At 44.5% G+C, this 16854-nt stretch overlaps 1 protein-coding gene across 1 annotated transcript; it reads right to left on the reverse strand.

Annotated features, from left to right (window-relative positions):
- Positions 1–3553: 3553 nt before the first annotated feature.
- Positions 3554–9823, reverse strand: lamtor5 (late endosomal/lysosomal adaptor, MAPK and MTOR activator 5). Its single transcript, XM_080209783.1, has 4 exons — positions 9737–9823; positions 9272–9333; positions 5595–5712; positions 3554–3817 (listed from the first exon to the last, which is right to left on the reverse strand). The coding sequence occupies exons 1-4, from the start codon at positions 9769–9771 to the stop codon at positions 3757–3759; spliced, it is 276 nt and encodes a 91-aa protein (XP_080065909.1). The 5' UTR covers positions 9772–9823; the 3' UTR covers positions 3554–3756.
- Between the last annotated feature and the right edge of the window lie 7031 nt (positions 9824–16854).

Raw genomic sequence — 16854 nt, forward strand, 5'->3', positions numbered from 1 at the left:
GAAGTGATCACTCAGGTCAGGTGTAACCTCCCTGTCCACCACCCACCCCAACACATCCTGCTATCACAACGTGTCTATGTTGTGAATTAATTAATAGCAAAGAGAAACTGTCTAGATTATTCCGATAAATGAGGGGAAAGAGGGCAGAAGGGAAGACAAGGGAAAGTGGGGTACTCCAGAGATGTTGGAAATAGACCAACCTCATGGATATTATTGCGACTAAAACAAAAGCCAAGTTCCCATCACAGCCCGAATCTGAATAGTCTGTTCTGTTAAAACCTGAAATGTTCACAGAAAACGCATTCTATTAAAAAAGTGATTACTTGGAATCACAGCACAAGGGACATTTACCAACATCTTAATAACGTCAGCAACAAGACAGCAAGAGGAAACACACACATTTTTATAGGTTATTCATTATCAAGGGTATGCGGAACGCCATCAGTCTGGAGGGTAACCATCAAGGGCACCTTATTAAACTCTCAGAACTTGCCTCAACCCAAATGCCTGAAGAAAGTGAGAAGAATCCATGACTGAGATAGAAGGGGAATCTTAAAACAATACGTTCAGGGAGTGGAACAGACACAATACCTTCAAAAGACAGCATAATGCCACAGTGGTTAGTACTGCGGCCTCACAGCGTCAGGGACCCGGATTCAATTCCGGTCTCGGATCAGTGTGTGTGGAGTTTGCACATTCTCCCCATGTCTGTTTGGGTTTCCTCTGGGTGCTCCATTATCCTCCAATAGTCCAAAGATGTGTGGGTTAGGTGCATCGGATATGCCAAATTGACCATAGTGTCAGGGGGTTAGTAGGGTAAATATATGGGGTTACGGGAATAGGGCCTGGGTGGGATTGTGGTCAGTGCAGACTTAATGGGCCAAATGGCCTCCTTCTGCACTGTAGGGATTCCATTACTAGATGCACAGGTGATGCTAAATTCTCCTTTAGTGTACTCAAACAGTGCCAGAGTTTGGCAACTAGGGGATTTTCAGAGTCTCTTCATTGCAATGTTAATGTAAGCCTCCTTGTGACAATAATAAACTTTAAACACTAAATGAGTGAAACAATGACTGCAAGGGTGGAAATCCCATTTCATTCCCAATGGTAACAGGGTATGAGATGAACCCAGCAGTTCAAACACCAAATCTGGGGAAAAGGATCTAAAAAGCGTGGATTGGGACAGGCTGTTCTCTGGCAAGGATGTGATTGGTAAGTGGGAGACCTTCAAAGGAGATATTTTGAGAGTGCAGAGTTTGTATGTTCCTGACAGGATTAAAGGCAAAGTGAAAAAGAATAAGGAATCTTGGTTCTCCAGGGATATTGCAACTCTGATAAAGAGAGAGATGTATGACATGTATAGGCAACAGGGAACAAATAAGATGCTTGAGTACAAAAAGTGCAAGAAACTACTTAAGGAGGAAATCAGGAGGGCTGAAAGGAGACATGAGGTTGGTTTGGCAGTCAAGGTGAAGGAAAATCCTAAGAGCTTCTACAGGTATATTAACAGCAAAAGGATAGTAAGGGATAAAACTGGTCCTCTTGAAGATCGGAGTGGTCGGCTATGTATGGACCCAAAAGAAATGGGGGAGATATTAAATGGTTTTTTTGCATCCGTATTTACTAAGGAAACTGGCATGGAGTTTATGGAAATAAGGCAAACAAGTAGGGAGGTCATGGAACCTATACAGATTAAAGGGGCAGAGTTGTTGTCTTCAGACAAATCAGAGTAGATAAATCCCCAGAAGCAGACAGGGTATTCCCTCAGACCATGAAGGAGACTAGTGTTGAAATTGCAGAGGCTCTGGCAGATATATTTAAAATGTGGGTATCGATGGGGGAGGCGCTGGATGATTGGAGGATAGCTCATATTGTTCTGTTGTTTAAAAAAGGCTCAAAAAGTAATCCAGGAAATTATAGGCCAGTAAGTTTGACATCAATAGTAGGTAAATTATTGGACGGAGTACTAAGAGATAGGATCTACAAATATTTGTACAGACAAGGACTTATTAGGGAGTCAATATGGCTTTGTGCGTGGTAGGTCATGTTTAACCAATTTATTAGAGTTTTTGAGGACGTCACCAGGAAAGTGGATGAAAGGAAGGTGGTGGATGTTGTCTACATGAACTTCAGTAAGGCCTTTGATAAGGTCCCGCACAGGTGGTTAGTTAGGGAGGTTCAGTCGCTAGGTATACATAGAGAGGTATTAAATTGGATTAGACATTGGCTCAATGGAAGAAGCCAGAGAGTGGTAGTGGATGATTGCTTCTCCGAGTGGAGGCCTGTGACTAGCGGTGTGCTACAGGGATCGGTGTTGGGTCCACTGTTGTTTGTCATCTATACCAATGATCTGGATGATAACGTGGCAAATTAGATCAGCAAATTTGCTGATGATACAAAGATTGGATGTGTAATAGAAGTGAGGAAGGTTTGTACCAGCTAGAAAAATGGCAGATGGAGTTTAATGCAGACAAGCATGAGGTATTGCACTTTGGAAGGACAAACCAAGGTAGAACATACAAGGTAAATGGTAAGACATGAAAAGTGCAGTAGAACAGAGAGATCTGGGAATACAGATACATAATTCCCTAAAAGTGGCATCACAGGTAGATACGGTTGTAAAGAGTGCTTTTGGTACATTGGCCTTTATAAATCAAAGTATTAACTACAGAAGTTGGAATGTTATGGTGAGGTTGTATAAGACATTGGTGAGACCGAATTTAGAGTATTATGTGCAGTTTTGGTCACCTAATTACAGGAAGGATATTAATAAAGGTTGAAAGAGTGCAGAGAAGGTTTACAAGGATGTTGCTGGGACTTGAGAAACTGCGTTACAGAGAAAGATTGAATAGGTTAGGACTTTATTCCCTGGAGCGTAGAAGAACGAGGGGAGATTTGATAGAGGTGTATAAAATTATGATGGGTATAGATAGAGTGAATGCAAGCAGGCTTTTTCCATTAAGGCTAGGGGAGAAAAATCTAGAGGACATGGGTTAAGGGTGAAGGGGGAAAAAGTTTAAAGGGAATATGATAGGGGAGTTCTTCACATAGTGTGATGGGAGCGTGGAATGAGCTGTCAGATGAAGTGGTAAATGCGGGCTCACTTTTAACATTTAAGAAAAACTTGGACAGATGCATGGATGAGAGGGGTGTAGAGGGATATGGTCTAGGTCCAGGTCAGTGGGACTAGGCAGAAAAATAGTTTGGCACAGTAAAGAAGGACGAAAAGGCCTGTTTCAGTGCTGTAATTTTCTATGGTTCTCTTTCTCCCTGGGATTTTTCGGATACTATATGGAATGTCCTTTTCTTGCTAGGCTGCCTGCTCCTACTCCCAACAATCTCAATCCCATTCCCATATCAATCCCCAAATAAATCAGTCTGAACCCACTTTAGATAGTGGTTGGTGGTTTGGAATCTAAATTCATTCCAGTCATTTGAAGTTGTTTCAGGGAAGGCAGGATATCAGGAACATTGCGATTCAGGAGAGGGGAATGGCAGGGATATCAGGAACATTGCGATTCAGGAGAGGGGAATGGGAAGACAGAGTCCACACTTTTGCTAATTCAGTTTGTGTTTAATTTCAAACCAATTTCACACAGATACAGATAAAATTGTTTTATTTTCTCACCCAGCCCCAAATGTCAATGAGTCCGACATTGAAGTGTCCAGGAGTTGCCTTTTGAAGGTTTGTAACACTCCCAGCAATGAACAACATCAATCACTCTCCAAGTGACAACTGACAGCTTGGCTCCTCCGTTAGACTGTCATCTTATGCACAGCAATGGTGATGCCCCCATGTTTCTGGATCATGATATTCCTGCAGAGAGGGTTATACCGAGTGAATATAGATCACTGCAGAATTAGTCATTATTAAAAAGGAGCTGAATCCACATGAATGGATCCCCTGTTTCTGATTTCCACTCTCAGCTCTCACACAGACATCAGTCTGGCTCACTGAGTATCAGACTCCCCACTGCAGAGACACAACCCCATAGAGCAGGCTGACACTCCCAGTGCAATACTGTGGGAGTGCAGGACTGTCAGAGATCCCAGCTTTCACAGGAGATATTGATCATTTGCTCTCCACGTAAAATGACGTGAGTAGGGAAAATTTCCGTTGTCCTGGCAATCATTTATCCCTCAATCAACATCTTAGAAAAAGATTACAGTCATGCCTGTGGGATCTTGCTGTGCAAATTGGCTGCTGTTTCATACAACAGTGACTGCAATTCAAAAATACCACATTGGCTGCAGAGATTTGAGACATTTCCAGTGTTATAAACAGCACCACAGAAACTCAAACTCTTACTTAATTCTTAGTATCAAAATCACTCTTCCCATTCCACCCAGTTTCCACCTTCTTTCCCTTGAGGCTCAACTTCCTCATCAGGAATCTCTCATTTTATTTTATTCTCTCTCCTTTAAGGCTCATTCATAGACCTTTCAGTACAGATATATCTTTTTAATATATTTTTTGCTGTGTTCCCCTGAACTGCCTCTTAGGATAGGGTTCTCTAATCCTGCAAAGTACAGGCAGTGTCGCTCTCTCCAGGACAAAGGGACTGCACCACCATTTGCAGCCATCAGGTCCTTCAATCACTTCCTTGGGTCCAAGGATCAGCCCCTAGCCATCTCAGATCACATACCAACTGAACCGCTCCCTGTTCTGCAAACATGCTTTGGACTTGGACTGAATTCACACATCACCAGTCACCCAGCACCCAGATGCCCTGCATCTTGTTCATTACTAAGTGTGGATCGGATTCACATTCGCTGAGTTTCATTGAACATGGGTGGGCCAGAGAGCCAAGTGGAAAGGGGGAATGTTGATGGTGAGGGGAGCATCGAAAGGTTCTGGATTCTGCCCGCTATTCGCTGTGGGCCTGAGCTTGACTGTAATACAAGGGTTCGGCATTTCAGGACAATGACCATTCGCCAAGGTCAGAGGACAGCAACTGGCCACAGAGTCATAAGAACATAAAAACATAAGAAATAGGAGCAGGAGTAGGCCATCCAGCCCTTTCAGCCTGCCCCGCCATTCAATAAGATCATGGCTGATCTATCGCTGCTCAGTTCCACTTTCCCGCCCTCTCCCCATAACCCTTAATCCCCTCTCCTATCAAAAACCCATCAACCCGCGTCTTAAAAATATTTAGCGAGGCAGCGTCCACCACTTCAACGGGCAGAGAATTCCAGAGATTCACCACCCTTTGAGTGAAGAAGTTCCTCCTCAACTCCGTTCTAAACCGCCCCTTTTATCTTGAGGCTGTGCCCCCTAGTCCTACTGTCTTTTTTGAGTGGGAAGAGTCTTTCTGACCCTGCAGAGAAACACCAGGGAGGCACAGGAAAGAGAGCACTGTTCCCTCAGTAATACACTCAGCACTGGGTGAATATTCCCTTGCAGCCAGCTTGCTCACCACCTGAGCCCTGTTCATGGGGCATGGGATGTTGGACGGGGTCACAGCAACATGCTGTGGGCACACCTGTTGTAAGGGACAAAGTTCCACTAGGGACACAAGGTTCAACTGCTCCAGAAACCAGCCACAGTATGGAGCCCAGCACAAGTTCCCAAAGGTAACAGTTTAAACACTCACCCGCTGTCTGATTCCAGGCAAATTACCGGCACGTCAGTGGGGTCAGAGGTCAGCTTAGCTGCTTGCTGTGCAAGAACAGAGACCACACCAGCGTGTTCATCAATGAGTGACCCACGGCCTAGAGAACAGAACACCCTCTGTAAGACTGGTTAGCACTTTCACTGAACCACACCAGGAATCACCCACATTCCAGCAAGTGACCAGGTATCTAAACGTACAGTTGCTGCACCAAGAGACTGTAGCTGAGGCCCCAGCACCGATCCCTGCGGCACTCCACTAGTCACCAACCGCCAATCAGAACAGCACTCATTGATACCAACTCTCTGCTTCCTATTAGACAACCAATCCTCTATCCACACTAACACCTTACCCCCAACTCTGTGCACCCTCACCTTCTGTAGCAGCCTTTTGAGGCACCTTATCAAACGCCTTTTGAAAATCTAAAAACACCACATCCACCGGTTCCCCTCTATCTACCGCACTAGTCACATCCTCACAGAAATCCAATAAATTTGTCAAACACGACTTCCCCTGAACGAATCCATGCTGCGTCTGCTCGATCAAACCATTCCTTTCTGGGTGCCTCGCTATTTCTTCTTTGATGACGGATTCAAGCATGTTTCCAACTACAGACGTTAAACTAACCAGCCTATAGTTCCCTGCCTTTTGTCTGCTACCTTTTTTAAACAGCGGCGTAACATTAACCGTTTTCCAATTTTCCGGCACTTCTCCAGAATCCAGCGAATTTTGGTAAATAATTACTAAGGCATCCACTATCATCATTGCCATTTCCTTCAGAACCCTGGGATGCATTCCATCCGGTCCTGGGGACTTGTCCAGCTTCAGTCCCATTAGTCTATCAAGCACTACCTCTCTAGTGACAGTAATCGCATTCAGGCCCTCAACTCCTACCATCCTTCTATCTTTACTATATGGCAAACTATTCGTGTTCTCCTCCGTGAAGACTGAGGCAAAAAACTTATTTAAGGCCTCAGCCATTTCCTCATCTCCCACCACTAAATCCCCCCTCTCATCCTCTAAGGGTCCAACATTCACTGTAGCCAGCCTTCTCCTCTTTATATATTTGTAAAAACTCTTACTGTCCTTTTTTATATTTAGTGCTAGTTTAGCTTCATAGTCTATCCTTCCTTTATCAACTTCTTAGTCATTCTTTGTTGATTTTTAAATGTTCAAGTTTTAAAACTCGAAGCTCTTGACCCTTTCTACTTCATCCCTGTTGATGTAGACAGGGGCACGTTCTTTATGCTTCCTGAAGTCGATGACAATCTCCCTTGTTCTGTTGACATTGAGGGAGAGATTATTGTTGCCACACCATGGAGAGTTTAAACTAGAGTGGATTTAATGATTTTGCAGGTGTAGACATCAGGATGGCGATTGTGAAATATTACAGGAAATTAATTGAGAGAAATGAAGTATCGGCAAGTGAAGCAATTTCAAAAATAAATATATTCGCAGGTCCAGGTGAGATGTATCCCACGCAGCTGAAGAAGGCAAGAGAGGAGATATTCCATCTGTCAATTATCTGCCCATTTCGTCTATATTTTCTTGTGGCCCAAGACACTCCATCTCACTTTACCACTGGCCATTCTTTATGTCATCAGCAAACATACTAAACCTCCTCCCTACATAATCAATGTCATTTGTATAAATTTTGAATAAGGGACCCAACACAGATCCAGTGGTACGCCACTGGACACTGGCTTTCAATCACTAAAGCAGTCTTCTGTCATCACCCTCCGTCTCTTACAACGGAGCCAATTTTGAATCCACTTTATCAAATTACCCAGTATCTCATGTGAATTTACCTTCTTTACAAATCTCTCATGTGGGATCTTGTTAAAGACATTGCTGAAATCCACATAAACTACATCGACTGCACTACCGCCATCTAGATACCTGGTCACCGCCTCAAAAAATTCAATCAAGTTTGTCAGGTACGACCTCCCTCTGACGATGCCAGGCTGACTATCTCTGATCAAGCTTTGCCTCTCCAAGTGGTGATAGACACACTCCTTCAGAAGTTTCTGTAATAGTTTGCCTACCACTGATGTGAGACTCACTGGTCTGTAGTTCCTTGGCTTATCTCAACAACCCTTCTTAAATAGCAGAACCACATAAGCAGTTCTCCAGTCATCTGGTACCTCCCCTGTGCCCAGAGGTGAATTGAAAATTTGGGCCAAAGCCCCTGTAATCATCTTCCTCGTCTCCCACAGCAGCCTAGGGCACAATTCATTGGATCTGGAGATTTATCCACTTTTAAGGTTGCCAACACCTCCAATACCTTGTCCTTCCCAATGTCAATTTGCTCAAGAACCTCACAGTCTCTCTCCCTGAATTCCATACTATCATCCTCATTCTCTTGGGTGAAGACAGATACGAAGCATTCATTCAACACTCTACCAGTGTCCAATCTCCAGCCGGTGGATTGTTTAATGAACAAAGAAAATTATAGCACAGGAATAGGCCCTTCAGTCTCTTTAACCCTCTCAATCTCTTTAACAAAATGTATTTTAATCATGTTTCTAGCAGCCCTTGGTGTTCTGTCAGAGCCATTTTGACTACAACCCGGTGTCTTCTATTGTTACTGAAGCAGTAGAATTGATACAATGTTAGTTCTAATCTGAATTAATGCAGTGTTCTGTTATATTAGTGTTCCCCTGGGATTGCAGAATAGAGCTTGATTGCGATAATTGACAAATTAGGTCATATGACTGGGGACAGCTAGGCTTTCACGGAAGATTCCAACTTGGATGTTATTTGGAGTTGGGAGAGAGCACTGTCTCTTTTCACCCTGCTCTGGCGTCGGAGATTCTGCTGACTGTTGCTGTTTTGGAAACTGCAGAGAGTGAGGTATTCTTTTCTGTCTCTGAAGTCTTTAGACTGGAAGCTGCTCAAGACTAGGTGTGCTTCTCTGTTTTGCTGTCTTGAGGATATATCGTTCTGAAAACTGCTGCTTGGATTTCTGTCCACAGGTGTTAAAAGCGGGAAGTCTCAGATCACTCCAATACATTCGTTTCAGTGCTAATTAATTCTGAAGGAGGTGTATGTCTACGGGGTATTGCTTTTTAAATTGGAACAACAGAGGTAGCTAGCCTTTAAGAATTATACAGTGTCATTTTTAAGCTTTGTAATTGGTAAAAGTTATGCTAATTCTTTTTATTATATTCTGTGTTCTTAAATAAATTTTGGTCATCATTAAACTTATAATTCCAGATTTTTTTTTACTGAATTCAAATTCCACCACCTGCTGAGATAGGATTTAAACCCAGGACCCTGGAGCATTGCTCTAGATCACTAATTCAGGTACCACTGTGTCCGAGGCATCAAAGATTACTCTCCACCACTTTGGCAACATCACTTATGTAGATTGTCAACAATACTCTTTAGGGAAGGAAATCTGCCGTCCCAGTCTGGCCCACTTGTGACTCAAGACACACAGCAATGTGGCTGACTCTTAGCTGCCCTCTGAAAAGATGCTATCTCATGGCTAATTAAGGATGGGCGATTTTGGTCTAGCCAGTTTCCTGTACACATTAACCAATCTGCTATCAAAGCTGATAATGCAGCATTTAACACAACAAGCTCTTAGCTGGCCGGTTAATCCTGTGCGTGTCACCTCACCAAATCATTGAGATTCATCCCTGCCAAATACTCACAGCCAAGGTTCAGGCCTTGCTCATCAGAACAGAGCACCCCGATAATGGCGGGATTCTTCATCCTGTGGGAATAAAGATTCACACATTGAGCACAAGGGCGGGGGCGGCAGGGGGGCTGAAGTGAGGGGGGGGCGGGGAGGCGGGGCGGGCTGAAGAGAGCGGGGGGCGGGCTGAAGAGAGCGGGGGGGGGGTCCTCCCCACTCTGCAAAGTGTCAACACCCTCCAGCCCCAGCTGTCATACAGTCACCCTGTGCAGCGACATCCCCCGGCCCCGCTCTCCGCCCCCGGTCCTCCCTCCCCCCCCGGCCCCGCTCTCCCCCCCCCGGCCCGGTCTCTCTCCCCCCCGGCCCGGTCTCTCTCCCCCCCGGCCCGGTCTCTCTCCCCCCCGGCCCCGTCTCTCCCCCCGGCCCGGTCCCCCCCCCGGTCTCCCCGGACCCCGGTCTCTCGGTCCCCGGCCTCTCTCACGTTTCTCGGAGTTGTGTTTCTAAAACCGCCTCCATTCTCCTCACAACATCCGGCTCAACTCCTCATCACGTGATCCACCGCAGCCGGTCACATGGTCCGATATAGCCAATCAGCCTGCTCCCTCGGCATAACCCCGCCCCTTCACTCAAACCCCGCCCCATCACCCAGATGCCCCGCCTACTCCTGCCCCTCCCCCTCTGTCCCCGCCTCCTTTCTGGCCCCGCCCCCATGTTGATTGATGGATGAATGATTGACAGGACAGTGTGGCAATTTCCCCTCATCATTTCCCCAGGGAGAGGGTGAGAGCTGAATCTCTCCTGTGAAAGCTGGGATCTCTGACAGTCCTGCACTCCCACAGTATTGCACTGGGAGTGTCAGCCTGCTCTATGGGGTTGTGTCTCTGCAGTGGGGAGTCTGATACTCAGTGAGCCAGACTGATGTCTGTGTGAGAGCTGAGAGTGGAAATCAGAAACAGGGGATCCATTCATGTGGATTCAGCTCCTTTTTAATAATAACTAATTCTGCAGTGATCTATATTCACTCAGTATAACCCTCTCTGCAGGAATATCATGATCCAGAAACATGGGGGCATCACCATTGCTGTGCATAAGATGACAGTCTAACGGAGGAGCCAAGCTGTCAGTTGTCACTTGGAGAGTGATTGATGTTGTTCATTGCTGGGAGTGTTACAAACCTTCAAAAGGCAACTCCTGGACACTTCAATGTCGGACTCATTGACATTTGGGGCTGGGTGAGAAAATAAAACAATTTTATCTGTATCTGTGTGAAATTGGTTTGAAATTAAACACAAACTGAATTAGCAAAAGTGTGGACTCTGTCTTCCCATTCCCCTCTCCTGAATCGCAATGTTCCTGATATCCTGCCTTCCCTGAAACAACTTCAAATGACTGGAATGAATTTAGATTCCAAACCACCAACCACTATCTAAAGTGGGTTCAGACTGATTTATTTGGGGATTGATATGGGAATGGGATTGAGATTGTTGGGAGTAGGAGCAGGCAGCCTAGCAAGAAAAGGACATTCCATATAGTATCCGAAAAATCCCAGGGAGAAATGTGGTGTTTGAATTGCTAGGTTCATTTCACCCCCTGTTACCATTGGGAATGAAATGGGATTTCCACCCTTGCAGTTACTGTTTCACTTGTTTAGTGTTTAAAGTTTATTATTGTCACAAATAAGCAATGAAGTTACTGTGAAAATCCCCCAGTTGCCACATTCCGGTGCCTTTTTGGGTACACTGAGGGAGAACTTAGCATGGCCAATCAACCTAACCTGCACACCTTTTAGACTGTAGGAGGAAACCAGAGCACCAGGAGGAAACCCATGCAACTACAAGAAGAACTCACAACAAAACACCCCTTTTTATGTAATTATCCCTATAGATTCTTAAACTATATAAATTTCAGTAATATTGCCACAAGGCACCCAGTTTTTACTAAGGGGAGGTATTTCACATGGTTTCTTCATCTCTCACTCGATAAAGGAAATTCAAGGCTTGTAACAAAACTTTGCTTTCTAAAACAAACATTTTCTCTGAGAGTGGGCACAGTAAGAAGTCTCACAACACCAGGTTAATGTCCAACAGGTTTATTTGGTGTCATGAGCTTTCGGAGCGCTGCTCCTTCATCAGGTGAGTGGGCATCTCCACACTCTGAGCTCATTTTGCTTCTTTCACATGCTGGCTCTAAGCACAGCACTTCTCTCTCATTCATCTTTCAATCTTTCCTGATAATTACTTCTTCTGTTTAAACACATTATTCTTTACTTTGGAAATTACCTTTTCAGAAGCAGTCCGTGTTCAAATGCAGCAAGATCTGGACAATATCCAGGCTTGTGCTGACAAGTGGCAAATAACATTCGCGCCACAGAAATGCCAGGCAATGACTATCACTAAATGACTCTCTGAACACCATTCCTTGACATTCAATGGTGTTACCATCACTGAATCCCCCACTGTCAACATCTTTGGGGTTACCATTGACCAGAAACTCAACTGGATTTGCCACATAAGTGTAGTGGTTACAAGAGCAGTTTGGAGGCTAGGAATACTGTGGTGAGTAGCTTACCTCCTGACTCCACAAAGCCTGTCCGTCATTTACAAGGCATCAGAGCTGATGAAGGGTTGCCCAGACTCAAACCGTTGGCTCTATTCTCTCTCCACAGATGCTGCCAGACCTGCTGAGATTTTTCAGCATTTTGTTTCTGATTCCAGCATCTGGGTATTTTGCTTCTTTCTGAATATTCACCACTGTTGCTGTCATCAGATCTGAACCAATGAAATGCTGTTCCCATTAGCTGATGGAAAATGATTCCGAACACCAACTTAAACTTTTGGCCTAAAGATACAGGAAGGATGTGGGGAAAAATATTTTGTAGGCAGTTAGTGGCAATGACCTGGAACTCACAGCCCACGAGGGTGGTGGAAGCGGAGACCAATGAATGATTTCAAAAGGAAATCGAATGGACACATGAGGGAAATAAACTTGCAGGGATAGAGCAAGAGAATGGAAATGACTGGATTACTCTATACAGGACTGCTCAATGGGCTAAAAGGTTTCCTGTGCAGTAATGGACGTGTCTGGAACATTGGGAGCAGAGGCTATAATCGGAAACAGCTGAACTCAGTGTTGGATTGGAAGCCTATAAATTTTTAAGTGTAAGTCGAGGTGCTCTTCCTCAAGTTTATGTTGAACTTCACTGGAATGGATGAAGGGGCTTATATATAGAGAGATTAGAGTGGGAGAGTGGAGAAGATTTTAAATTATACAGTGTCAAGCTGGGGCTTGAATGGAGGTGTTGAGCAAAATGATCACCCCATTTGCAGTTGAACTCCACAGTGTGGAGCAGATCATGTTGTGAGCAGTGAATGCAATATTTTCACGCACTTCACTGTTTCTCCTGGCACAAGAGATAGATGGTGAGGGCAGTTGGTTCAGTTGAAAAGGGCATATGTTGCATTTTCTGCGCGTCCGTGATACACACAAGGCTTTAATATATAGATCCATGCGTATGTATTTGTCTGGATGTAAGCTGTCTTGTAAAACATTTTCTCTGCTTCAATGCTCTCTAATATCCTTTAATTCCTCTTTAATCTGCACCATTTAGTTTAGGACAGGAACACTTTGTCTATATTTAACATTTTATTTTTCACCTTTGTAGGAAGTGGTGTGAGCTTGCTATCTGATTCCGCTGAGATAATAATGGAGGAGACATAGAAAGGATAGTGCAATAGAACTCTGCTACTTATCTTCCCAGGCGAAATACCCTTTGTCAGAATTGTGAAAACCTCAAGAAAAGAATAATTTCTGGTAAACTCTGAAACGTCAATATATGTCATCATCCACAGTTTGAAAGGAGCACGATTATCAGAAACCGAGCGAGGATTGTGTGAAGGGGAATTTGGCTCCTCACCTCAACCATTGATAACGATGACTGTTCTCTCTTATTGATCGAAGTGCTCTGTGTACGGCTAATCGCTTATCTCAGCTCTATGAGACAGTTTTCTATCAATCACAACTATTTACAGCACAGAGAGTACATCAATCATCCAAACCATTTTCATTCTGAGCTTTCTGTTGGCTAGGTTCAGATGTATAGAAAGAGTTGGTTTCAAAGCTGAGTTATCAGATACATTTTTAAATTTCACCCTTCCAAGCTGCAGAAATACACACCCCCCGTCTCTCAATATGTCCGAGAATGTTTTTATAATGAGGCTTAAAATTAAGGATTAGTTATTGGGTGAACATTATCCAGGGTCAGCTAGTAACCGGGATAGGTAAATATCAGCTTTTGAGGATACTTGTTGTGGGGTTATTGCCACATTCTATATTAATACTTTATAAACAGCACCCCCCCCCCCACCGCCCCAATTCAGGATTCTGGGGAAATTGTGTAAAACATCCTTTTGTTGGGATAATTACCAAGGTTCACTCAGACAATAGCGTTAAATAAAGTACAAAATGCACAACATTTCTCCAAAGGGAAGTCAGCCCTTTGGAAAGGCTGGAGCTTCAAGTCTGATTTTTGATGGCACTCATTTCCCACTTACAGCCTAAAAAATTGAAAGGATGCGAGGTGAGAGCTTGAACTGTGTTACAGTCCTCATGGAGCCCGATAACTTTTAAAAAGAGACATTTGGGCATACGGTTAAAAGCAGAAAAGATGACATGAGAAGATTTCACATTTTAAGATGTTTACTGCAACAAACAGTAAAATACTTTGACTAAACATTATTTTTATCAGCAACTTATATTTTAAGCTAGAGAACTGAAAAAAACTCACTATAAGTTACACTGTACTTCAAAGTAGATCTTCAATTCTCCCAGAATTAGTCCAAAATGATTCTTAACTTCAAGGGTTTACTTCTGATCCTTTCCCAATCTAGAAACATTTAACTCCAGAACTGCCTCTCACAATTGACTTCTCCTAGAGACTTCTCCCTCTAGCTAAAGCTAAGAAAATCTTCCAGCCACATTTTAAGTCCCCAAGAGGTTGGTCTTTTCAATCAAAGTGTAAGTTTCTAACCACATTTCTGTATGGTAAACCAGAGAGACTTAAACCTCGAGCTGTTCCCTCTTCTGGATCCTGACCAAAATATTTTTTCTTTATTCCATGTGGATTTCAGATGACACTAAAATAGGCGGTCTTGTAGATAGCGAGGAAGGTTATCAAAAATTGCAGCAGGATCTTGTTCAGCTGGGGAAGTGGGCCAAGAAATGGCAAATGGAGTTCAATACAGGAAAGTGTGAACTGTTGCATTTTGAAAAGTCAGATCAAGGTAGGACTTTCATGGTGAATGGTCGGACCTTAGGGAGTATCATAGAAGAGAGGGACTTTGGAGTTCATGTGCACAGTTCTGTAAAGGTGGAGCTGCAGGTAGATAGGGCAGTGAAGAAGGCTTTTCGCATGCTGGCCTTCATTAGTCAGGCCATTTTGTAGTTGGGAAGTTATGTCGCAGTTGTACGGGATGTTTATCCTACAACCTAAGGGCTTCTCAATCCATCAAATGGACCATAAGCGGCCTCATGAAGGCTAGGGGAGGAGATCTGCTTCCTAATCAACACCTTGTGATGCCTAGATGTAGCAACACTGGCAAGTTTCTGCTCCCCAGACCTAGAATACTGACGCTAAAATGCGGCCCCTACTACTTTCCATGGGAGTTCACCTCTATTATCCTGACGGCAGTTTACATCCTACCCCATGCAGACGTGAAGATTGCACTGGATCAAATATACACAATTATGAATAGCCTTGAGACAAAACATCCCGAGGCCTTGATCGTTGTGGCTGGGGACTTCAATCAGCTCAAGCTCAAGAGCGTAATACCAAGTTACCCCCAACACGTCTCCTGTTCCAGCAGAGCCCAAACATCCTAGACCACTGCTACACAAATATCAAACATGCCTACTGCTCTATTACCCACCCACATTTTGGCAAATCAGATCACAAGACTGTGCTCCTGCTCCCAGCTTACAGGCAAAAACTGAAATGGGACAATCCATCAAGGAAAGTTATGCAACTTTGGTCTGAGGAATTGCATAATCTCTGACGGGGCTACTTGAAGTCAGTGAACTGGTCGGTATTTAAAACTCTGCGACCAGCCTTAATGAGTACGCCACTACAGTAACTGACTTCATTAGTAGGAGTGTAGAAGACTGTGTGCCAACCGGAAACCATGGATAAACAGGGATGTCCACTGCTTGCTGAAATCCAGGTCTGAGGCTTTCAAGTCAGTCAGCCCTGACCTATACAAGGAAGCCAGATACCATCTAAGGAGATCCATCAAAGATGCCACATGACAGTACGGGACCAAGCTAGGGTCCCAGGCCAGCCACACAGATCCCCACCAACCATGGCCAGGTCTGCAAGACATAACAGGCTACAGGATTAAGGCATGAAAAATTACCAGCTCCAATGCACCCCTCCCTGATGAGCTCAATGCGTGGTTTGAGCAAGCGAGAGCACGTCCTCCACCCTGGAAGCCCTGGATGAACCTGTAATTGGAGTCACATTGCAGATGTTAGAGCAGCTTTCTCAAAGGTCAACCCATGGAAAGTGACTGGCCCGGATGGGGTATCCGGGCGAGCACTCAGATCCTGCGCTGATCAGCTGGGGAGGGTACTCACAGACATCTTCAACCTCTCTTTACAACAATCTGAGGTCCCTATCTGCTTCAAGAATTCAACCATCAAACAGCGTGTCTCAATGACTATCATCCAGTGGCTCTGACATCCATCATTACAAAGTGATTCGAAAGGTTAGTCATGGCACGAATTAATTCCAGCCTCCTGAACTACCTGGATCCACTACAGTTTGCCCACCGTTGCAACAGGTCCACAGCAGACACTATTTTGCTGGCCCTGCACTCAACCCTGGAACACCTAGATAAGCGGCACCTATGTCAGACTCCTACTTATTGACTACAGCTCAGCCTTCAACACGTTAATTCCTATGAAACTCATCTCCAACTCCAGGGCCTAGGCCTCGGCTCCTCCCTCTGCAACTGGATCCTGAACTTCCTAATTCACAGACCACAATCAGTAAGGATTGGCAACAACACCTCCTCCACGATCATCGTCAACACCGATGACCCACAAGGCTGTGTTCTCAGCCCCCTACTACACTCCTTTTTACACCTCTGACTGTGCGGCCAAATTCCCCTCCAATTTGCTTTTCAAGTTTGCTGATGACACCACCATAGTGAGTCAGATCTTAAGCAATGATGAGACAGAGTACAGGAACGAGATAGAAAATCTGATGAACTGGTGAGGTGACAATAATCTCTCCTCTGTGTCAACAAAACGAAGGAGATTGTCAGCAATTTCATGAAGCGTAGAGGAGAACATGACCCTGTCTACATCAATGGGGATGAAGTAGAAAGGGTCAAAAGCTTCAAGTTTTTGGTGTCCGGATCACCAACAGCCTGTCCTGGTCTGCCCATGCCAACATTATAGTTAAGAAAGACCACCAATGCTTCTGCTATTCAGAAGACTAAGGAAATTTGGCATGTCAGCCACAACTCTCACCAACTTTCACAGATGCACCATAGAAAGCATTCTTTCTGGTTGTATCACAGCTTGATATGGCTCCTGCTCTGC

Source organism: Carcharhinus amblyrhynchos, chromosome 22 (assembly GCF_965287045.1).
Source record: "Carcharhinus amblyrhynchos chromosome 22, sCarAmb.v2.hapA, whole genome shotgun sequence".
NCBI classification, from domain to species: Eukaryota; Metazoa; Chordata; class Chondrichthyes; order Carcharhiniformes; family Carcharhinidae; genus Carcharhinus; species Carcharhinus amblyrhynchos.